The sequence below is a fragment of the Pipra filicauda genome, unplaced genomic scaffold (genome assembly GCF_003945595.2).
Source record: "Pipra filicauda isolate LSUMZ 115617 unplaced genomic scaffold, ASM394559v2 scaffold80_size11013439_pilon, whole genome shotgun sequence".
Lineage (NCBI taxonomy): Eukaryota > Metazoa > Chordata > Aves > Passeriformes > Pipridae > Pipra > Pipra filicauda.
Genome location: NW_024104987.1, coordinates 3840697 through 3860741, shown reverse-complemented (window position 1 = coordinate 3860741; position 20045 = coordinate 3840697). Strand labels below are relative to the sequence as shown.

The 20045-nt window shown below is 43.5% G+C and overlaps 2 protein-coding genes and 2 non-coding genes across 6 annotated transcripts in view; 2 read left to right on the top strand and 2 right to left on the bottom strand.

Annotated features, from left to right (window-relative positions):
• Positions 1-10189, bottom strand: part of ERN1 (endoplasmic reticulum to nucleus signaling 1) — a 31243-nt gene extending 21054 nt beyond the window's left edge. The window contains exons 1-2 of one of the 2 annotated variants that reach the window (XM_039390349.1): positions 10071-10189; positions 660-771 (exon numbers count right to left, since the gene is read on the bottom strand). In XM_039390349.1, the coding sequence (XP_039246283.1) occupies positions 660-771; positions 10071-10179 (221 nt within the window). In that variant the 5' untranslated portion in view covers positions 10180-10189. Of the gene's footprint in view, positions 1-659; positions 772-8819; positions 8931-10070 lie in introns of those variants that run through there. The other variant, XM_027749659.2, reaches the window with a different exon arrangement.
• A 626-nt stretch (positions 10190-10815) lies between these two features.
• Positions 10816-10878, top strand: LOC114003190. Its single transcript, XR_003546145.1, has one exon. It is a non-coding gene; the product is annotated as a small nucleolar RNA SNORD104 (small nucleolar RNA).
• Positions 10879-11040: 162 nt separating this feature from the next.
• On the top strand, positions 11041-11169 carry LOC114003191. The gene has a single exon (XR_003546146.1). It is a non-coding gene; the product is annotated as a small nucleolar RNA SNORA76 (small nucleolar RNA).
• Positions 11170-12076: 907 nt separating this feature from the next.
• Positions 12077-20045, bottom strand: part of TEX2 (testis expressed 2) — a 43771-nt gene continuing 35802 nt past the window's right edge. Inside the window, exons 9-12 of one of the 2 annotated variants that reach the window (XM_027749654.2) lie at positions 17516-17638; positions 15223-15432; positions 14896-15016; positions 12077-14098 (exon numbers count right to left, since the gene is read on the bottom strand). In XM_027749654.2, the coding sequence (XP_027605455.1) occupies positions 13979-14098; positions 14896-15016; positions 15223-15432; positions 17516-17638 (574 nt within the window). In that variant the 3' untranslated portion in view covers positions 12077-13978. The remainder of the gene's footprint in view (positions 14099-14895; positions 15017-15222; positions 15433-17515; positions 17639-20045) is intronic. The other variant, XM_027749657.2, reaches the window with a different exon arrangement.

The window sequence follows — 20045 nt, the reverse complement described above, 5'->3', positions numbered from 1 at the left end:
TCTAATTTCTTTCCAGAAGTGAAGAGAAAGTGCTGCTATCGTCTCTGCCATATGTCATGAGTCCCACTAAACCAAATATGTATTAACTACCACATTTTTCATGAAGACAGCTCTGCTCAGTAATAAAAATTACAAAATCCATTCCAGTCACTGAGCAATGTTAAATTTCTTTACACAAGTGCAATTCTTTTATTTAAAAATCTGTGCTGTTCCTAAACATCTATTATAGGAAAAATCCCCAAGGTTTACAGATATGCACTGTAGCAGTGAATGCAGGGTATTCCAAAGGCAGGATCATGCAATCCCTTTGCCATCAGCTCCACAAGCTGACACATCTATTGTGCTCATTCCCATAAAACATGTGTACCTACCAATTATACCACTACAGCTTAAACATTCTGGGGGGAAAAACAAACAAACAAAAAACCCCACAAACCTAAAAAAACCACACACAAACCTGGAAAATATCTGCAAGTGAAATTATGAAGGTGAACATGACTCCAGAAACACTTAGCTTAATTCTGGAACAAGAGCAAAATTAAGAAAGAAAAGAAAGTATTTACCAATTCCAATTTCCAACAGTTGGAATTGCCAATTAATTTGTCTGTTATTACTGCTATTATACTGCTATTGAGGGCATCAGGACACCTCCTGCTCACCTTCTTTTAAAGTCCACTTGATGGCTCCTGTCCTCTTGCTCACAGCATGCAAACTGCCATCCAGGGTTGAGACAAACAGCAGTGTTTCTGGCACAGTCACTGAGCTGGTGTTCTGCAAAACAAAAACCCAGATGCTGAATGTAATTATTTACTACAGAGTTTACTCATAACTGTCAAACAGCACATGGGCTACAACTTCCCTTCTTTTAAGTGCCCAGACTGAACAACTTTTTTTGAATTCGGTGATTTTTGGTTTGGTTTGGTTTAGTTTGCTGTCAGCACTGTGGATCTTACTGAGTTCAGTTCCCCTAGAAACAAAGTGGGACGTGCTTTAACTCCACCTCCATTTGCAGTTTTGCACCTTGTGTCTCCCAACACTGTATTTCTGCAGAAGAGAGTAAATAACACTGTTTAGGGAAGTCCATGTGTGTGAACACATCCACATCCACTGAGAGAGCAGCAGGCTGAGGGTTCAAACCTCAACTTGACATTCTAACCCTTCTGCCCCTGGGACATGTCACTCTGGATTTATGGGATATGGAACAGTTTGGTGCTGCCTGTCCTTCTCCAGCCCAAACAGCTTTTGAGCCTGGATACTGCAGAGCATGGAATTTTATTAAAAGGGCATCACACAAACACTGAGGACTCAGAACTGTGCAGTTCTTGTGGGAACAGCAAGGCCAAGTGCAAGGTGTCTCATCACACAAAGCAGAACAAACATGTTAATTTAATGCCTATCTTCTCTTCCTAACTAAAGATGATCCCATACACTCTAAGAATTACCAGTTTCCACTTCCCAAGTCTCAAGTTTTCACTCAAGTAACTTGTCATTTTTGGGCTGTATCTGTATTGCTCATCTGCAAACGTGCCACCTGCCACAGTTCAGAAGTTTCACAGTTAAATATAATTCTTAACCCACCACATGAAACGAAAGTGTATTCATTTTACATCATTAACAACATCTTTGATGACTCAAATGGTAAAAAAACAATTATTGGTCATGTTAGAATTACTGCAAAGCAAAATACTTAATTGCTAAATGAAAATGCATGGACATAAGAGTAACTTTCTTTGAAAAACTATACAAAGTAAAGCATTAGACTTTCAGGTAAAGCACAAAGCCAGAAGGATAATATAACACAGTAATAACTACCCAGTGTTCAGGCTGCACCTATAAATATTGCACATGCTTCTTTCCAGTCATAATCAGCTGGAACAGACAATTGTAAAATACACAGTGCAGAAAAAATGAAAGTATAAATCAACAGTACACAAACCACAGATCAGGAATAACTGCAGAAAAAATGGGAGAAGTGTCTTAACACATAAATATAATTTTCATTACCTGACATTGCTAAATTATGCAGGCTGACCAGGCATCTGCACTTAGATAAAATATTTACAGCTGCACTGGGATTAAACTTTGTTCAAACAGTGACAGTGAGTACCAGTTCCTCTCATGCTACCCAACAAAATATGCAGCTCAAGATGTTACAAAGCAGAACTGAACTCAGAGTATCTCTCAAGCTTAATGACCTGACTGGATGTAAGAACAAGGGCAAAAAGAAAATACAGCTGTTAAAGACAAGAAATTTAAATTATTGAAGTTCCTTTAAATTGCAGGTGGGAATTTGACCCAGAATGTAATGACTAGTATTGAAGTTCAGTTGCAAATAAAATACCACACAGAGCAAATTCACCCCATTTTCTCTTTATAGAGACTAAGATTGTTTTTCTAGGCTACTCCTTATTCTCTGCACAAGTGTTATCTTTTATCTTCTTATCTTACAGAATCAGCATATTCTCCACAAAACATGTTCTCTTCCTGTCTTCTTAGTGAGAAATAAAAGTGTGTCATCTCCACAAAAAATAATCTCTAAAATAACCACCACGATTGTGGTTGGTTATCACATATCAGGAACATGTAGCACACGGAACACTACTTGCTGCAGATGTGTAGATTTAACATTTGAATATCTATTTATTGTGGCATTAAGGCTACAGAAATAATGGAATTATATGTGGGCTCTGAAACTTTCATCAAAACATCAGTAGCCAGTATTGTGCTCCAGATTAGTGACATTTGAAAAGGTTGGTAGGATTTGGGACCGAACAGAAAGTAAGAACATGTCAAGGGTTCCTCTGCATTCTGAGTAGGAAAACTTCTGTGCTTCCCTCAGTCACTTACAAACTGAACTACAAAGAAAGAAAACCATGAGGGATGAAGCCAATCATGCAAGTTCCTGTTGAAAACCAGATGAACACCTGAGTGTTGCCACGGGCAGAACGACCCAGAGAGTTCTCAGATATGACCGAGATCATGAAATCACAACAGCTTTTTTAAGCTTTGTTTTAAGTAAGATCCTTGGTGTGGGGGAAAAGCACCACTCCCACCTCCCACCCCATGGTGCCTGACATCGCTCCATGCACAACAGGGAGATGTGAACCTTTCCTGGGGCAGCAGGACTGAAGGGAATGGTCCCTGAAGAGCCAGGAGGTCCACCAAGCCAGGGAAACCACCTGCCCTGGGCTCAGCTCTGCTCCCTGCCCGAGGAGTCTCACTGGGAGTGAAACCAGCAGGAGGCACAGAAAGGCTCTGCCACACGTGTGCATCGTTTCTCTTTAAAATACATCGAATTTCCAGTGCTTTCCCTCACCTCCCCCAGAGCTCTGTGTTTAAGTTTTACTGCTTCTCAAGGGCTTTCTTCTATTCAACCATCAAAGTCACATTGATGTGGTCACTGCAACCCTGAGTGTCACAGATATCATCTCCTTTGGGTGAAAGACTGAACACAGGGCAAATTTCATTAGGTCTTCCTTACTTCTAAAGCTGTATGTAAACCCAAGTGAAATACATAAAATATTATGCATTAAAAACCTTCCTTTCACTCCTACTGTTCAAAGCACATGATGCCATGCAGTGAGATCACCCAGCTCAGTAACACACTGACACTGCTGAAGCTTATGACCTAAATTTAAAAAACCCCAATGACTGTAGACTTTGCAATGCAATATTACTCATTTATTTTGACCAATGTCTGCAGCAGTCACTTGGAGAAGGCTAGGGAATTAGTATGGAAAAAAGGTTTTATTCTTTCGAATTGTATCAAACAATGGCCATAAAAATGAACAGATTATTTAAATAATTACATGTGTTTCACCCAGACTCAGAAATAAAAAGCACTTTCTCCTGATTTTATTTGTGACTTTTATCAGTGGCTGGAGACTGTGGTATCAAGGTTGCAAATACCCAACAGATTTTATTTTGAACACAAAGCTTTATAATTAATTGGTTAATTGATTAATTAAAGCCTAGGATTAGCACTGTTACGAAAAGCTATGGAAAGTATAAAACCCTGTATGTACAAGCCAAACTTGTTTTCATTTCTGTGTGTGTAAGAACATTGTCCACCACAAAAATCATAGTCTCAGGCCTGAGACAGACTCTTTACACAAAGTGGTATCAGAGATCCTGTCCTCCCGCCCTGCAGGGGTGGGGTCTCAACTCTTGTGTTGCAATGCAAGTTCCTGAAAGAGATTTTTATTTCATATTACAATTTTCTTTCTGAGAAGACGCAACAACTGAATACAAGAAAAATATGTCAAGACATGAAACAACTAAGCAAAAATAATTTAGTGAACAAAGAAAATGAGACGGAATGAAAACCTGGTTTGGTTCTTTCATTTCATCTGAAACTGCAATAAGGTCTATTTTAACAACTGCCTTCTTTGGAATTCAGGGAGAGCTTCTACTGCCTTGGCAGCCTGTACTCATAACAATCTTCCACATCAACAGCCGTGTGAAGCGAAGGGTTTACAATATTTTGAAATTACTTGGGACTGCTTTAGAATTAATTTGTAATAATTTTATTCAAAAGACAAATTTTCAAGCTCCCATTGGATTTAAATTTGACAAAAGCTCTAAAAGCTCCAAAGTGCTGACTGCTAATAATCCATACCAACCTAAAATTTGGGACTAAACAGAAAATAAAATTTTTAAGCTAGAATTGAAAAATATTGTCTAATAGAAATGCACTTTATAAATACTCGTCAACCCTTGCATAAGAACCTCCCTCTCAGTCGAGACCTACCATATCTTTAGATAAAACATTTTAGAAAGCCAAGTAACAAAATTACTCAAAACAATTCTGAAGGACCCGTGGAGTCAAAGGCAGGTCAGTGAAAGCCGTAGAACAAGTTCTGGTGTGTGTGTGGTGCAGTTCAGTGTCCAGGTGATAACATCTTCCCTCACCCCCACAGCACGAACTTTTCTAAGGGCTGGCAAAGCCATGCCCCAGTTTGTTTTATTGTCTTAGAAGCAAACAGATCCCCCCAGCAATAACTTCCCCCATTAATTCATCTGGTTAAAGCCAGCACTCAGAAATGCAGGTCACCACGCAGGCACGAGCCCCGCTGCAGTCAGTGGGAAGAGCAGACACAAAACCAGGGCACTCCGTTCCTTGAGGTCACAGCTCTGCAACCCAGAAATGTGTTTTGCTGTGGGGGTGATACCACAAGAGGTTCCTCAAGTATGAACAAGGAACAGGAAAAGGCTTCACAGTGACACTGTGATGGTGTGTGCTGACTGCAAGAACTGGTACTGACTTCAAAGAAGTAACTGAGTGCCCACCAGTGAATAAATCAGTGCCATGTGTTACCAGGTAAATCATTTTCTCTTTTATAAGTCTGAAGTAGCAACACATATGCACTAAACTTAATGTGCTGGGCTGATGGTTTGCTAACTGTAACTTACAGCTTCAGGATTTCTTTGGCAATGCCTGGCTTGCCAAACCAAAATATTGACAAGATATACAATCACTCAAGGAAAAAAACCCTATATTCCTCACTCCATAATTAGCTTAATATTCATCAGGCTGTACACTTGCACTTCACTAAAAACCATTAAACCAGCTTCAGCATTAACAGCTCCAGACACTTTCCTCCCAATACCAAAAGGCCTACACCATAATTTATGCTACTGGAGCCACAACTAAAACCAATAAGGACACAAAGCAAAATATTTTTAGACATTAGCACACACTGCGAGCACTTGGCATATTCATCCCAGATCGCCTCTGATTCATTACCCTGGTTTTGACAGCTATCTCATTACACTGCCAGGCTAAAGCCTAAAACTCCCTGTGCATAATAAAACCAGGCCATGAAGAAAGTCTTTGTGAAATTCAGAAAACTACTGGGGGGAGTTTTCCAGCATAACTAATAATGAAGTTAATATATGGAAGAGAGCTGACAAAAATACACTTTGTCTTCTTTGGAAAGCTAAATCGATTCCACAGATCTTTTAATCTTAGACTACATTCCAATTAGCTATTTCTCATCAGGCTGTAACCCAGTTCAGGGGGTTCTCATTCATACACCCACTCCTACTGCAATAGGAAAAACTGAAGGCTACAAGAGGTCACCCCAACTGTCCTCTCCTCCCAGATGAGCTTTCACCCTTGATTCTCTCTGTAAAACCCAAACTTATTTCAATAGCCACAAGAACACCAGCAATCCAAGGGCAGAGTTATAAACACGTAGCACATCATTTACACTCCAGGCCAGAGCTGTCCACGCTAATTTTAAATGTGCAAGACAAATTTACATCCCCCACCCTCAAAAACCCCCAGACCCTATTAGACTATTTTTTGAGCAGCCAAGGAGACCTGCAACTCAAATAAAACACATCAGTGTTAGTTAACACAGTGCTTGAACATGTCCTCTGTAAACCTTCACGGGGTTTCACACCTATCAGTTCCCTGGGCAAACACCTCGTGCTGAGATAAAGAACGTTCCAGAAGGAAACACACCTGGCTGAGGTTGGGATTTTCCCGTGTCAGGTGCTGCCTGCACACAAACCCAGCACTGAAACCTGTCCCACCGGCTGCAGGAGGGACAGGCTCGTGTTCCAAATGCCACTTTAATCCCAGAGAGGTTGTTATTTTCCAGTTGCACTGACTCCATGCTAAAACAGAAACAGGCGCAGTTTGGAACGTCCAGGGCTCACAACAACAAGGTTCTTTTCAATGTAAAGGGAGCTGTAAATGATTAGTGTATTATATCGATGGTGGCTGTTATTTACTGACAGCTCTACTGCATTTCTCACTGCTGTATCTGAGATTTCACCTTTCATAATGTGGATGGCAGGTAACCAACAGTATAGTTATCAGACAAGGAAAATACAGAGCAGCAGATCACCACCACTACTCTTAGAAGAAATCTAAAGAAAACAACCTGCAAAGTCTTTAGCTAGTCTCGTGTTTTTACATTACCTCAACACCAAGGACTGTATGCCAGTCTTTTCCATGGGAATTTATTACTCAAGTGACAAGAATAGTTTTAAATAAGCCTTCACTGTTAAACGGGTTAATCACAGGTGAGATGACTGGGACTGAGTTCACAGAAATTAAAACTAGTTCTGAAAAGGGACTGGAGTTGGGCAATAGATTTCAACTTTGAAGTCACAGTGAAGATCTACAGCTGGCAGAGCAAAAAGAGCAGGGAGAGAGCCAAGAAAAGAAATAGAAATGGAGAACCTGAGATCAGATATTGAGTTGAGGTGGCAGGGCAGGGAGACCAAGGGGAGAGAGAAATCAAGAGGAAAAAGGGCTGAATTCTACCAGGGTATGAGTCTATTTTTTTGTGACTGTGCAAGTAAAAATATACAAAATTTATTAATATCTGTTGATTTGAAAAGTATTTTTAGTATTTAAAAATACTTATTACTGTTTTTACTGAGTACTGTTTTTAAAAATTCAAGAGTTAAAAATCATTGTTTTCCTTGCAAAATCTGAAGCCCAAGTCTGGAGAGACCTCAGTTCAACCTCACAGTCCAGACTAAGACAAACACATTAGCACTGTACAATAAAGATTCTAAAGTAATTTTTGTTGACAGCCTGCATTTAATTTTTTTCAGTTTCCTAACAAGGTAACAACAGTAGGTATGTTACACAGCTTCACTGCTAATGTGTTTACTTTACTTTTAAAGAAGGGGAGTGGAGCTATTATATCCCAGGTGAAAAACAAAGCCTTCAGCTTTGCTTAACCCGAACTACAACCCCATATCTATCTTACTCCAGTATTTTCAGGTAACAATGAACAATCCATCAAAGAACAGAACCTCAAACTTTCCTCTGCTAAACTCGAGTACAATGAAAACAGTAAATGCCAGGTGGCTTTTTCATTGTCTCCTGATCTGGAGCACTTGCAAACAAGAGCACCTTTCAGAAGTGAATTTTTGAACTTAGCTTTCCATCTCAGTACACACACAACAGACAGCACCCACTGTAAAGTACACTGTTTAAAATTATTACCTCTGTAAAAATAATCTGCTCAGCATTCCATCTGCTTTGCACCAGTTTCCCTATTTCATGCACTTTTATTGCTCCACCTATTGCAATACCTTACAACCAACCTGGTTATTTCTTAAGGGGTTTCGTAGGGCAGTGACTCGTGCACTTTGTCTTTCACCTTTGAATTCAAAACTGTGGCCTGGTTTGGATCCCAACCAACCACATGTAAATTTAATGCACATTGTTGCGTTTGCTCTGGAAACAGAGCAACCAAAATGCCATGACTGGGCCTGTAACCCATCATTTGCATTTGGTTATCAGTATATATGCAATGTTGGGTTTTTTTTCAGAAAGAAAACAAGCCCCATTAATTACAAAGAGGCAGAGCAAAGACCTTCCAGCATCTCTCTGGTTCCTATACCAATCTACATAGGTTCAGTTTTTAAAAGTTTCTTTGTACTACTGTTTCAAAAGTTTCTCTGTACTACTTTTTCCAACTACTTTGTGGGAAATTACTTGTATTTTTATATTTCGAGGACTATGAGATATATGTTCAGACTAGGACACTTGTACCATAACGACACAGCGGGTGGCAAGGTAGGACACAGCTGCGGGTACACAGCTGTGGGGCTGGGTCAGGCTCTGGGGCTGATCAAGCTGTGGGGCAGGATGAGGCTGCGGGGCTGTAGCCCCTCACCCCGCACACAGGAGCACTCGGCACTACCGGCAGTGACCCGGGCGGTCTGCTGGCTCAGCACCCACGGCCATCCTTCGTTAATCCCGGCAGGATCCCCCGGCCCCGCTCCCCCGGCCCTCCCCGTGCCCCGGCCGCCCCTGCCCTCCCCCGGCCTGGCGGGCCCGGACTCACCGCGGGCCTCGGCGGCAGCACCAACAACAGCACGGCCGGGCTGAGGAGGAGGAGGAGGAGGCGGCGGAGCCGCTCCATGGCTGCACCGCGGGGCCGCTCCGCCCGCTCGGCGCTGCCTCCGGACCGGCGCGTCCGGCGCTCCCCGCGGCGGGCGGGGCGGGCGCGGGGACCGCCCGGCCGGGGCACCACGTCACCCGCGGGCGGACGGGCACAGGGACCGCGCTCGGGGACCGCCCGGCCCGGGGGCTGCGCTTCCCGGGGGCCCGGGAGCGGCCAGCGACGCTGCTGCCGGAGCCGCCCCGTTCGAGCGAGCCCCGACCGACCCGCCGCCTGCCCGGGGGCTCGGGCGGCTGCCCCGTGGCAAACCGAGGGCTGCGATGGCAGCTGACTGCTGCTGCTGCTTTGTTCTTATCAAGAAATACCGAAATTCAGGCGGCACGAATTTGCACCACCGTGCCCGGGACAATCGGGTGGTCAAGCACTGGAATAGGCTGCCCAGGGAGGTGGTGGAGTCACCATCCCCGGAGGTGTTCATGAGGCGTCTGGACCTGGCACTGGGCGATATCATTTTAGTGCTTTAGGGGTTACAGCTGCTGGGTTGACAGTTGGACTTGATGATCTTAAAGGCCTCTTCGAACCTTCATAATCCAACCTTCATAATCCTATGATTCTAATTTCCCTACTCGTTTCTTACTTTCAGAGCAGATCAGGCCAAAGTTATTTGGCATAGCCTTTGTCTTGACAAACTCACTGTTGACCCTGTGCTGCGCAATACCTTAAATAAATGCGAAAAAAAAACATTGTGCCCCTTTGAACCAAAAACCCAGTCCGGGTTCCTCTGAACCGATAAAAATAAACACAAAGTACTGAATCAAATGAAAGAAGCCGTAAAAAGTAAATTTAGAGTGCCTGGCAATGGCCCAGCATTCAGCCACCGATTTATACAACAAAGCCACTTTTTCCTTGTACATATTGTTTGCTTTTTAAACTGATATAACTAATGGAGCTGCAGAACACACGGGGTCCTGGCCATGCCACGTGCACACACCAGCTCTCTTTGATCGCGGGCAGATGTAATTATCACCCAGAATCACAGAATACCCAGAGATGGAAGGGACTGACAAGGATCGAGTCCGATTCCTGGCCCTGCACAAGACACCCCAACAATCCCACCATGTACCTCAGAGCCTTGTCCTAATGATGACCTGACCTGCAAGCCTGAATACATAAAAAGATGCTAGAGCTACAAACCGCACTGTAATTCCAGTTCTCCAATGGGTTTCTTTAGGGAGGCCTTGACTTTCAAGCATTCAGGCTGAGAACAAGCAGACCACTGAACACACTGTGTGTGCCCTGGCATCCTGCTACATCACGGGAGGTGTTTTTCAGTTACTGTACAAACGTTGCATGTGCTAGTTCCAAATTGGAGTTATTTAACATATGAGTGTCTCCCCACTGGAAACAGGAAAAATGACCAAAAGAGGTGCTGAGGAGGGGCAGAGAGCCGAGCGTTCCGGAGCGCCCTCTGCTCCCGGCACCTCCCTCAGGAACCCACCTCAGCACCCCCTCAGTGCGGGGGGAGCTCTGACCGGGGGCCTGAGCGTTGATGTTTTTAATTTCCTCACAGCAACAGAGCGCTAGGGCAAACTACGAAAGAGAAAAGTACTACTGCTTCGGAAAAGGCGAAAAAAGCTGCCGCACACGCCGGGGGGCGGCGCCAGACCACCAAACCCCCTCACGGCACCAGCTCGCACGCCCAACGCCCCTCAGCGCTCCCGCCCACTGCCCTCACGCGGCCCCGCCCACCCTCGCGCACAGCAGCACCCGGATCAGCACGTGACCACAGATTCCAATCCTATTGGAGAACACGAGGAGGGCGGGGCCGGCCGCTCTATAAAGGGGAGCGCGGGGGGTGCTCGGCCTCTTTTCCTCCTGCGGCGGAGGAGGTGAGCGCAGCAGTGGGTTTGGGGACGGGCGGGTCAGGCCGGGCTGGGCCGCAATGATGTCTCTTGACACGTGTTAGACTGCTGATATACGTGAAGCAAACCTACTACTGAGCGCCCCGGCTGCGCCCACCCCCACGGGGCGGCCGGGGTGAGGCGCGTGTGTAACCTCCCCTTTACCTTCCGTGTCTTGCAGGGCCCGTGCGGAGATCGGGATCGGCGGTAAATAAAGCTGTGTGCCCCAAATCGTGTCCGGCTGGTTCTTCCCGCGCGGTCCCGCACTGCCTTTGACCCGGCGGTGCCCGCTCGGCGCCGCCGGCCAAGCAGCGGTGCTACAGCGAAGGCTTGTTCATAACTGGGGCCGCTCGGCACCTCCCGGGCGGCGCTTTTAAAAACAAGTGACATTTGCGTGCCAGAGCCGCCCTGTGGCACCCCTGCGGGGACACACGGCTCGGGGAGGGGTGTACAAACCCTGCTGTCCGTCTGGATGGAGCCCGTTCCCTGCTGGAGAGGGCGGTGCCAGCGAAAGCAGATCCGGGTCACTGTCACGGTTCAAGGCGACTTCACTCAAAATAGCCCGGGGCAGGAATTTTTTCCTGTGGTAGTTCAGGTTTTAGGTGTAAAAGGGACTTGGAAAAACTAACCCGAGTCCTGGGATGCCTGCCAAGCTGTTGCAGGAGTAAAGCAGCTGGCTGAATATGCAGGAGACACACATCCAGGGCTGGGGGTCCTTCATGCACACAGAAAAAAACCCAACTTGAAATAAAATAGGAATTTGACTCCTGCAGCTATTTAAAGGGCCTGTGTTTTTTCCATCTGTTAATACTGGTGCTAAGGGTATCCTGCAGACAGTGGAGATGTACAGTGTTTTCTGTAAATATAATATATAACCACTCTGATGTCACGATTGGACACAAAATAGTAGCAGCAGAGTCCAGGCAGACTGTAAAAGATGATCAAGCTCGCAGAGGCTCTTGAAGTTAACAGAACTGCAGACCCCCTCCTTAATTGCTGGTAATCCTTTCAAGGCTTTTACAACTATGAAATACATGATTTTAAAGCACGTGCCTCATATGGTAACTAACTACTGTGATTAAATTTAGTTTAAGGACAGTAAAATTAAATTTAGGCTTTTAAAGCTATAACAGTCTCAGCACTGGTTACCCCTGGAATCATGATAATCACCAAGTACATGTATATATAAAAAAGTCTGCAAGCACATGGCACACTCAGCAAACTGCCTTTCTAATGAAGTTTTCGGAACAACTTGCACAGGATCATGGCTAAGTGCTGTAGAAATAAAATTTAACTGAATTGTTGGACATGGGATAAATTTATTTAATAAAACAAAGCAAGCAGATTGTAGTTACCCACAGTTTATGAAGTGCAATATGACAATCTCGTGTAATAAGTCTAAATCTGTTTACACATTAGTGCATCTAGTCCTTTGACTTAAGTTATTGCACATAGAAATTAACTCATAGAAAAGACCTGTGTAACAAGACATGCAGACTTCATGAAAGGCAAATAATGCCTACAGAATCAGCAAACCCCAGAATATACACAGCCTGGAATGGTCAAGGAGGAGTTCAGGTAACAAATATAACCTACTAATATTTCAATTAAAGGTAACCAAAATAGGTGTTCAAATATAGAATTAATTTTAAATATATTAAATGCTAATTTTCTTTTTTTTTTATGTTTCAGGCAAGGTGCTGTTTAAAAAACCTTCAATATAATAGCTTCATTTAGAGATGGTAAATCATCAAGTTATACATGGAAATTTTGATTTACATCAAATGTGACAACACAACGTACAAAAAAGTTCTTAAAAAATTCTAAAAAAAAAAAAAAAAGCAAATCATGTTATAAAAGGAGAGCCAAAACTCACCTTCTTTGTAAACTAAAACGTTTTCTGACATCCATGAACAGTTGGCAACACTGAGCATCAGAAAAATATTACATGTGTTAAAGAGTGGATATGTAGTGTTCAAATTTTGCATTTACTGCATACATTTAGCCTTGAATCATTACACCTGACTGAAATAAAAGGCAGTTTCCCCTTCCCCCTTAGTTTTGGCCATTAATTAGCAGAAAGAGTCTTTACTCATGATCAGCTCGAACAACTGCAACGCTTGAATTCCTAAAAACCAATGCATGGGGGTCAAAATCTGTCAGCCACAGCTGTTCCCACAAACACCAAGGGATCTGATGTCTGGGGCTGTAACAGGAGGATTTGGGCCCATGCTTTGGGTGTAAACACAGTGCAATGGAAAAGACTCACAGCAACAAACTCCTCAGAAAGAACTCGGTGTTTCATCGTAGCAAGAGGCTCTAAGCACAGTAAGGTAACTACTCCTGGTAATGTGCAGTGTTGGCATTTTGTGTGTGTGCTCATGTCTTGAGAAACATTCAGAATTAATCAGGAACCAAGGTGATTGTACCTCACTATAAGGCGGCTTGCTGTGGTTTGGTCTCATGGCTTTACCAACTTTTTTCCTCCTCGTTTTACAAAGATCTGACAGTCCCACCTTCACTGATAGTTGTGTTTTATGGCTACTTGCTTCCCAAAAAAAACACAGGTTCTGTATGAAAAAAAGTAATATGTATATACCCCATTGAATCACAATATTACCTATACATCCAATTTACATTCTTTTATCCTGAAAGCGTTTCATATTTCGATTGCTTGACACAAGCTATTGACTGCAGAAGTGAAAGAACATAAAACAGTTCATTCTACACCTCCAACTGCCTGAGAAAGAAAAAATATTCTTCCAGTTTTATAAATTCATTCCTTATTTAGGATTTTTTCCCCATTTGGCACGCAGTTCCTTTGCTGCCAAACAACTTTTCAATGCTTTAATGCACATTAACAGAGCACGAAAACAGAAGCTGAACAAAAGGTGCGTCAACGAGCTCCTTGATCTATTACATTTCAGTTCCTCCTCCCTCCCCCAAAGAACAGGTCATTTCAGCCTCCCAGTTAAAATCCTGATGGCAGCCAGTACAAAAATAAATCAACAGCTTAATGGAATGGAACTTCGTGGAGCTGAAGTACACGGGAACAATAACCAGGCAAGTGAGCACAAAGGTATGGGCACAGTCCTGGGGAGGGGGGGAAGTGGCACAAGTTAAGGATGAGAACTACAGCACAGTTTATAAACCCATGAGAATAACTTTTATAATACTGTAAACTGCAAGAGTCTTCACATGTCATGGTTGATCAGAGGCCTCCGTGCTCAGATCTTGAGGGCACGTGGACGAGCGGGGATCCATGGCTGAGTGCATTAAAGGAATATAAACATCATCCATGTTTGGCATGACAAAGATTTTCTGTGAAAAAGACACAATTAAATCAATAAACTTCATATGTCACTTGAAACCTTAGGTTTTCCAATTTGTTTAGTTAAAAAATGCAACAAACTTCCAGACGAAAGATTCTCGAGTTCAGCATTGTCCCAGTCAGTGCAGTGCCCATTCAGGCCATTTGGTTGTGTTACACTTGTAAATGAAGCTCAGAAATATCAGTATCTTTGCAAATTCCATTAAATTAAAAAGGTACTACAGAAAAAAATCACCACCTTTCCCCACTCTGTTGCTGTCTCAGCTCTTACCTATGTACTTTCACACTGCACTGTTAGTGAAATAAGTGGTTTTGACTTCTGGTCGATTGTACGGTTGGGGTCCAGAATCCATCTGGTCAGTCTTCCCATCCTACATGTATTTGGAGGTTTTTTCCTATTTTACACTACAGTCAGTGTAATTATTAAAAATTGTTTTCAATGAAGTAGGGACAGGACACTTTAGTACCTCTCTTAGTATCTGTTCTTCATTTTTGAAAACAGGTGGGTGCTCTTATCATCTAAGAACACCTAGGATCACGGTTTTATTTGAGTACTACAAATTCTATCATGGTACCTATTTCAAACAAATGGCTTATTATCTCTAAAATTATTCTGACCAGTGCTAAAATAGATTTCCACCCAGGCCTACACACAGTCTTGAGACCATCAAAGGCAGTTTCACCTTCATCTGTCCCACGAATGGGGAGCAGCAGAGGACACCAACTAACTTCAAATCAAATAGTTCAAAACTATCATCAGTGAAATGAGGATGTAAAGGAAACACACCTGGAACTCCTGCTCCAGTTTCCTTGCTATCCAGTCTGTCACGTGAACCAGAGTCACTTCTCTCTCTCCAAGTTTTGGCCGTGCTTTTAACTCCAGGTAGGGAGGCCTTCGGAAGCCGTACCTTGGGAGAGAGCACAGAGCAGGTTTTAGTACAGACACTCCAACAAAGCAAATATTTAAATGTGTAGCTCAATTTCCTCCTAATAGCAATTCCTACCTCATTTACAACTAGTATGTTCTCTTCCAGAACCCACTTCAGCCAGACTTTACCTTCTTTCTCATCTGCAATCCCTTCAATAGCACAACCTGCAACTAAGTTCCTCTTACCATATTCTGTCAGTGGGTGGAGGTGGAATGTTAATCACTAGTGTTCCTCTGCACTCCTGGACTTCAACTGTTAGCAGCAATGGAGTATTGGAGACCTCTTCAATTTTCTTCTTAATAAACTCAGTCTCTGTTGCTTTCTGAAAGTATTTTGACTTGGTAATTTTATCCACAATTCTCATGAGCTTACTTGTCCGAGATCCTCCAACATACCTTTAGACAGAGAATAGAAAAAAAGACTGTAAGGTAATTTTCTTAAACTACTAAAACAGTCATGGATTTTCTATTAAACCATTACACTTTGATGTAAAAATTCTAAACAGATGCATGACCAAACAGCACCTACAGAGCCTGCACCCAATAGCTGTGTTCTGCCAGCTACAAGTGCCTGGCAGAAATTCTGTTCAGGCTGAACACTCCTTCCCACATGGCATTGGAAACACAACGGTTTTTAAAACTGCAAATACACTTCCATCACTTATGCCAGCAAGCTGGCATGGGAAATGACACCTTGTCTACTACCATTCCAACAAAACTGTTGAGACACTGATGCACCAAGACAGGCACAAATCATCAGCTTAGAAGGCCCAGCTACCATGTCTAATTATTTAACAGTGTGTGCTGAACAGAAAGGTTTTCATTTTAAGGTACTGTATCCTTTACGAGTATAAAGGTGTTGACAAAGAAGAGGAAAACAGTTTTAGCAGTGGGTGGAATGATATTCCAAAATGGTTAACTATGCCTGCAAGAGGAGGGCTTTTCCTGGCAAACATGTCAGGCATTCCTGGCTTCTAAAACAGATTCTTTAAGGGCTGAATCTGTCTTTTCTCACCCCTATCTCGTGTTGGAAATATACACTCCAAGAATAGCATATTTGGTATTTTCCACACACTATATCATAGCTAATTATGGCTCCTGATGTTTTATGTACCAGAGATAACCTTGCTAAGGAAATGACAGTTTCCTGCTGGGGTGGGGGGGAACCAAAAGCCCCCACATTCTTACACAGACTTTCACAGAGTTTTCTCCTTAGCACAACACAAGGCAAGAAACTCCTCAGCTGATATAAAAAGGGTGAATTAATTTCAACTTTTGGATTTTATACTAGCTGTATTTTTACCCAGAGAAAGTAGTTACTCTCTCATCAGGTCATCAGATTCTATAGTGGTAGTAATGCAGATTCTTTCTTTCAGTATTCTACATAAAAGTTCTTCATTCTCTCTCTTTGTCCTCTTGATAAAGAGCTCTTTATATGATCTATGAATTTTTAGAAGATATGATATGCATCAAATGCAATAATTTCTACAACTCTTCACATAAGTTTTCAAAAGTGTACAGGAATAAAACTGAGGAAACTCCCTGGAACATTTTGAATAAGTCATGAGTCTTCTGGTACATTCACTCTAAAAATCAGGGTTGTGTTCAGTCATAGGAAACATTGTGATTGTCTGAGACATTTCTGGCTGACTACAGCTTTCTCACTGCATAGCACAATTGCAATCAGATGCAGAAAGCCAAAAATCAGAACAGCAGCCAAAACAAGGAATGACGTGGCAACGCTGATGTTGGGAAACATCCTTTGAAACTCGTGCACAGCATCAGAGGGCAGTATTGCACAGCCCAGACACTCCAGGAAAAAAAAACAAAAAAAAAACAAAAAATGCAAGAAAAAAAGCCAGCAACACAAAACTGAGAAGAAAGCAAGGCTTGAGGAACAGTTGTTTCCTTTAAGAAAAGAACACACTGGAAATGGGTGTAACACTGCATTATAGTGTTTCGAGTTCACACACAAAATCCTGTTCCTGGCTCTGCTACCAGGCAGGACATGCTGGGGAAGGTCCCCAGAGGTGCTCTGGCTCCATGACTTGGCTCTCATGGTGAAGAGCCTGGGAGGTGGCTGGTGGAGCCCAGGACAGGTCCCTGGGCAGTGAGCAGTGCTCCCAGGACAGGTCCCTGGGCAGTGAGCAGTGCTCCCAGGACAGGTCCCTGGGCAGTGAGCAGTGCTCCCAGGACAGGTCCCTGGGCAGTGAGCAGTGCTCCCAGGACAGGTCCCTGGGCAGTGAGCAGTGCTCCCAGGACAGGTCCCTGGGCAGTGAGCAGTGCTCCCAGCACAGCAGAGCACCCAGCACAGCAGCTCCCTTTGTTGGCAGCACGTGGCTCCACTGCTGCTCTTTGCTCTGCAGTTGTGTTTGTTTGCTTCCCTGCTGGGATATCCTCACACTCTGTGGGGCACAGAGCACTCCAGGATTGAGCAAGGTATTGGGTCTATGGGGGAGGGAAGGATTAAAGAGCTCACCCTTCTGCTCCTGGAGTCATCTGCTTCTCTCCTGCCGGCTCAGGAGCATCATCTTCCTCTGAAGAGCCGGCGCTGGAGGATTCCTCATCACTGTCTGCAAGACAATATGCCCTTGGCCTGAAACTGAAACAATGCAATTCCCAGGTCAAATGTAATATCCTGAAATAGCTTTTCATCCTGTACAGCTTTGGCTGACATTACACGACTCTGAACTATCCCCTCCTCTGTTTTGTAAGCACTATCTGAAAGAACAAAACCAAAACCACTCTGAAGCCAGGCTGGCAGAACTACATTCAAACCAGAAAATCTGTTTTCCCCAGTGGAAGATAATCCTGCATGAAAGAGGTTGGCAGGGTGGTGGCTGTTTTACATATTCAAATCAAATGTGGAGATTATTCAAAATAATTATTGTTCGAAAAAAATAATTTGGAAAAAAAATTTCAATTTGGAATTGAAAGCATCTCTGCTGCTGCTCGTGGCTTTCCATGGGTTGAGCAGAACGGAGGCTGGACAGGTAAAACAACCTTTGAATGTCATGGGGGAAAAGCAAAGTAATAAAATCAAACAAGGGCAGCTCTTAGGGTACAAAATACCACCTGGTAGTAACTAATTCCTAGACTTAAACCTGTGGAAGAATTTAGGTACAATCACAGGAAAAATTTCAAATCTTTTAAACGGATTAAAATGAGGGAAGGATACAGTGGATACACTTCAGTATGAACAGATCTCTACTGAAAGCAAGAGCCTAAAACAGTTACACAACACAAGCTTCAAAAGCATATGGCTTTAGCCCTGAGGACTATACCCAGCACTGTAATTCTCTACAGCATGTTCAGAATACAGTTTATAGCTGTGTCTTCTTTCTTTGTGTGCGTGTATGTGTTCTTGGAAGTGTATGTGAAGCATTTAATAACCTCACACAGGGCATGGACTGAGGCTACTGCCTGATATTCTGTACACAGAACAAACTGGTGGTTGCTGCATGAAGTCCTAATGAAAAAGGACAGCTCAAGTGCAGCTCCCAGTGCACAGGACTCCTATCCAACTGGAGAGTAACCCCAGGACCTCTCTACATTGCAGAATTTCCTACCCAGGGTATGGAATCAGAACTGCAAACCTCTTCTTACCCAGAGCTGCATTTTGTACCTGCAGAGAGTGAAGGCACACATCAAACTGAGCCACCTCCCCAGGGACTGGGGGGTGGTGGATGGTTCCTGTCACTGGCCCAAATAGCAACCCTGGAGCTGGTTCTCAGGGAGAAAATCACGTTTTTAGGTCAGACTCAAACTACACGTTTTCTACCAGGGTGTGACCTCGCTTCACTTTCCTGTGCAGGCTGTACCACCCAGCTCAAAGTATGCCCAGAGCATTCTCAGGGCTCTCAAAGGTGTCACCTTAAACAAGGTGTTTTATTTCCTAGTTAAAGGTGCCTCACAAGCTCAGACCTCAGGATTTCCTCGAATTAAACAAAGCAACAATAAATAAGCTTGAGTGAGATTTCAGGGGCTCTCTGCATACAATGGACCATTTATACGACACAAACATTGGCAGAATAAACCCACTTTGGAGCTACAGTATTGTTCCCGTGCAGATTGCACAATATTTTATGAATTGCCATTTGTCAGCTTGTTTTTATGTGGTCCAACACAGCCAAAAGGACTGATGGGGTGAGAGGCTGTGGTAAATTTGGGTTAACCTGCCTGAGTTTGCCTCATCTCCTGTATGGCAGAACCTTGTGCTGTATTTATTTTAGGAAATTGGCAATTAAATAGTTTCCCACCCTCTTTGAGAGCTCTATTTTCTTGAGAGGGCATTATCAAACTTATCTCAGGACGTCTCACTTCTGTTTCAAACAGTAAGTGCAACACAGACCCGTTTGTCTCCCTTTACACTGACAACGTCCATGGACAGTTAAAGCCCAGAGCTGTTTCCCCCCTCCCTCTTGGGTGCCTCTCTTACACCAGTTTGTGGTTACTGCCTCTCAAGAGATGGTTTGTTCTGGGCTCTTGAGGGACACAAATGAGTGTCAGCAACCAACATTCCTCACTTACAACATGATCATGGATGCAAACACATGCAGAACAGTTTGTCACAGCAACTGCCAACTGATAATTAAAAAAGGCAGTAAAATTAAAATTAGCTAACACAATGGAAAGCACGGATGAGAATCAAACTGTTCTGTACTTCTCAGTCTTTGCTTATTTTTTTATAATATCCACTGTATTGAAGGGAAAAAAACCAATCAAAAACCCCTCATTTAAACTAGAATACATTAGGCTGCTCTTTATGTAAAGCTGGTACCTGGCCCTGAGGTTTGAAACATCCCAGCCCCGAGCAGGGAGCAGAGCAGTTAATGCTGATACCTCCAAGCAATCGGTTGCTTGGCTACAGGCACTTCCACCTGCCTTGCTGGGGGCCCATTGCTCAGCCAGCAGCAAACTGGTTTTTAAATATGAAATCAATGCGTTCACTAATTATTTCTGAGGCCATTTCTGCACTGAGCAGATATGAAAATGCACAAAGAAAATCC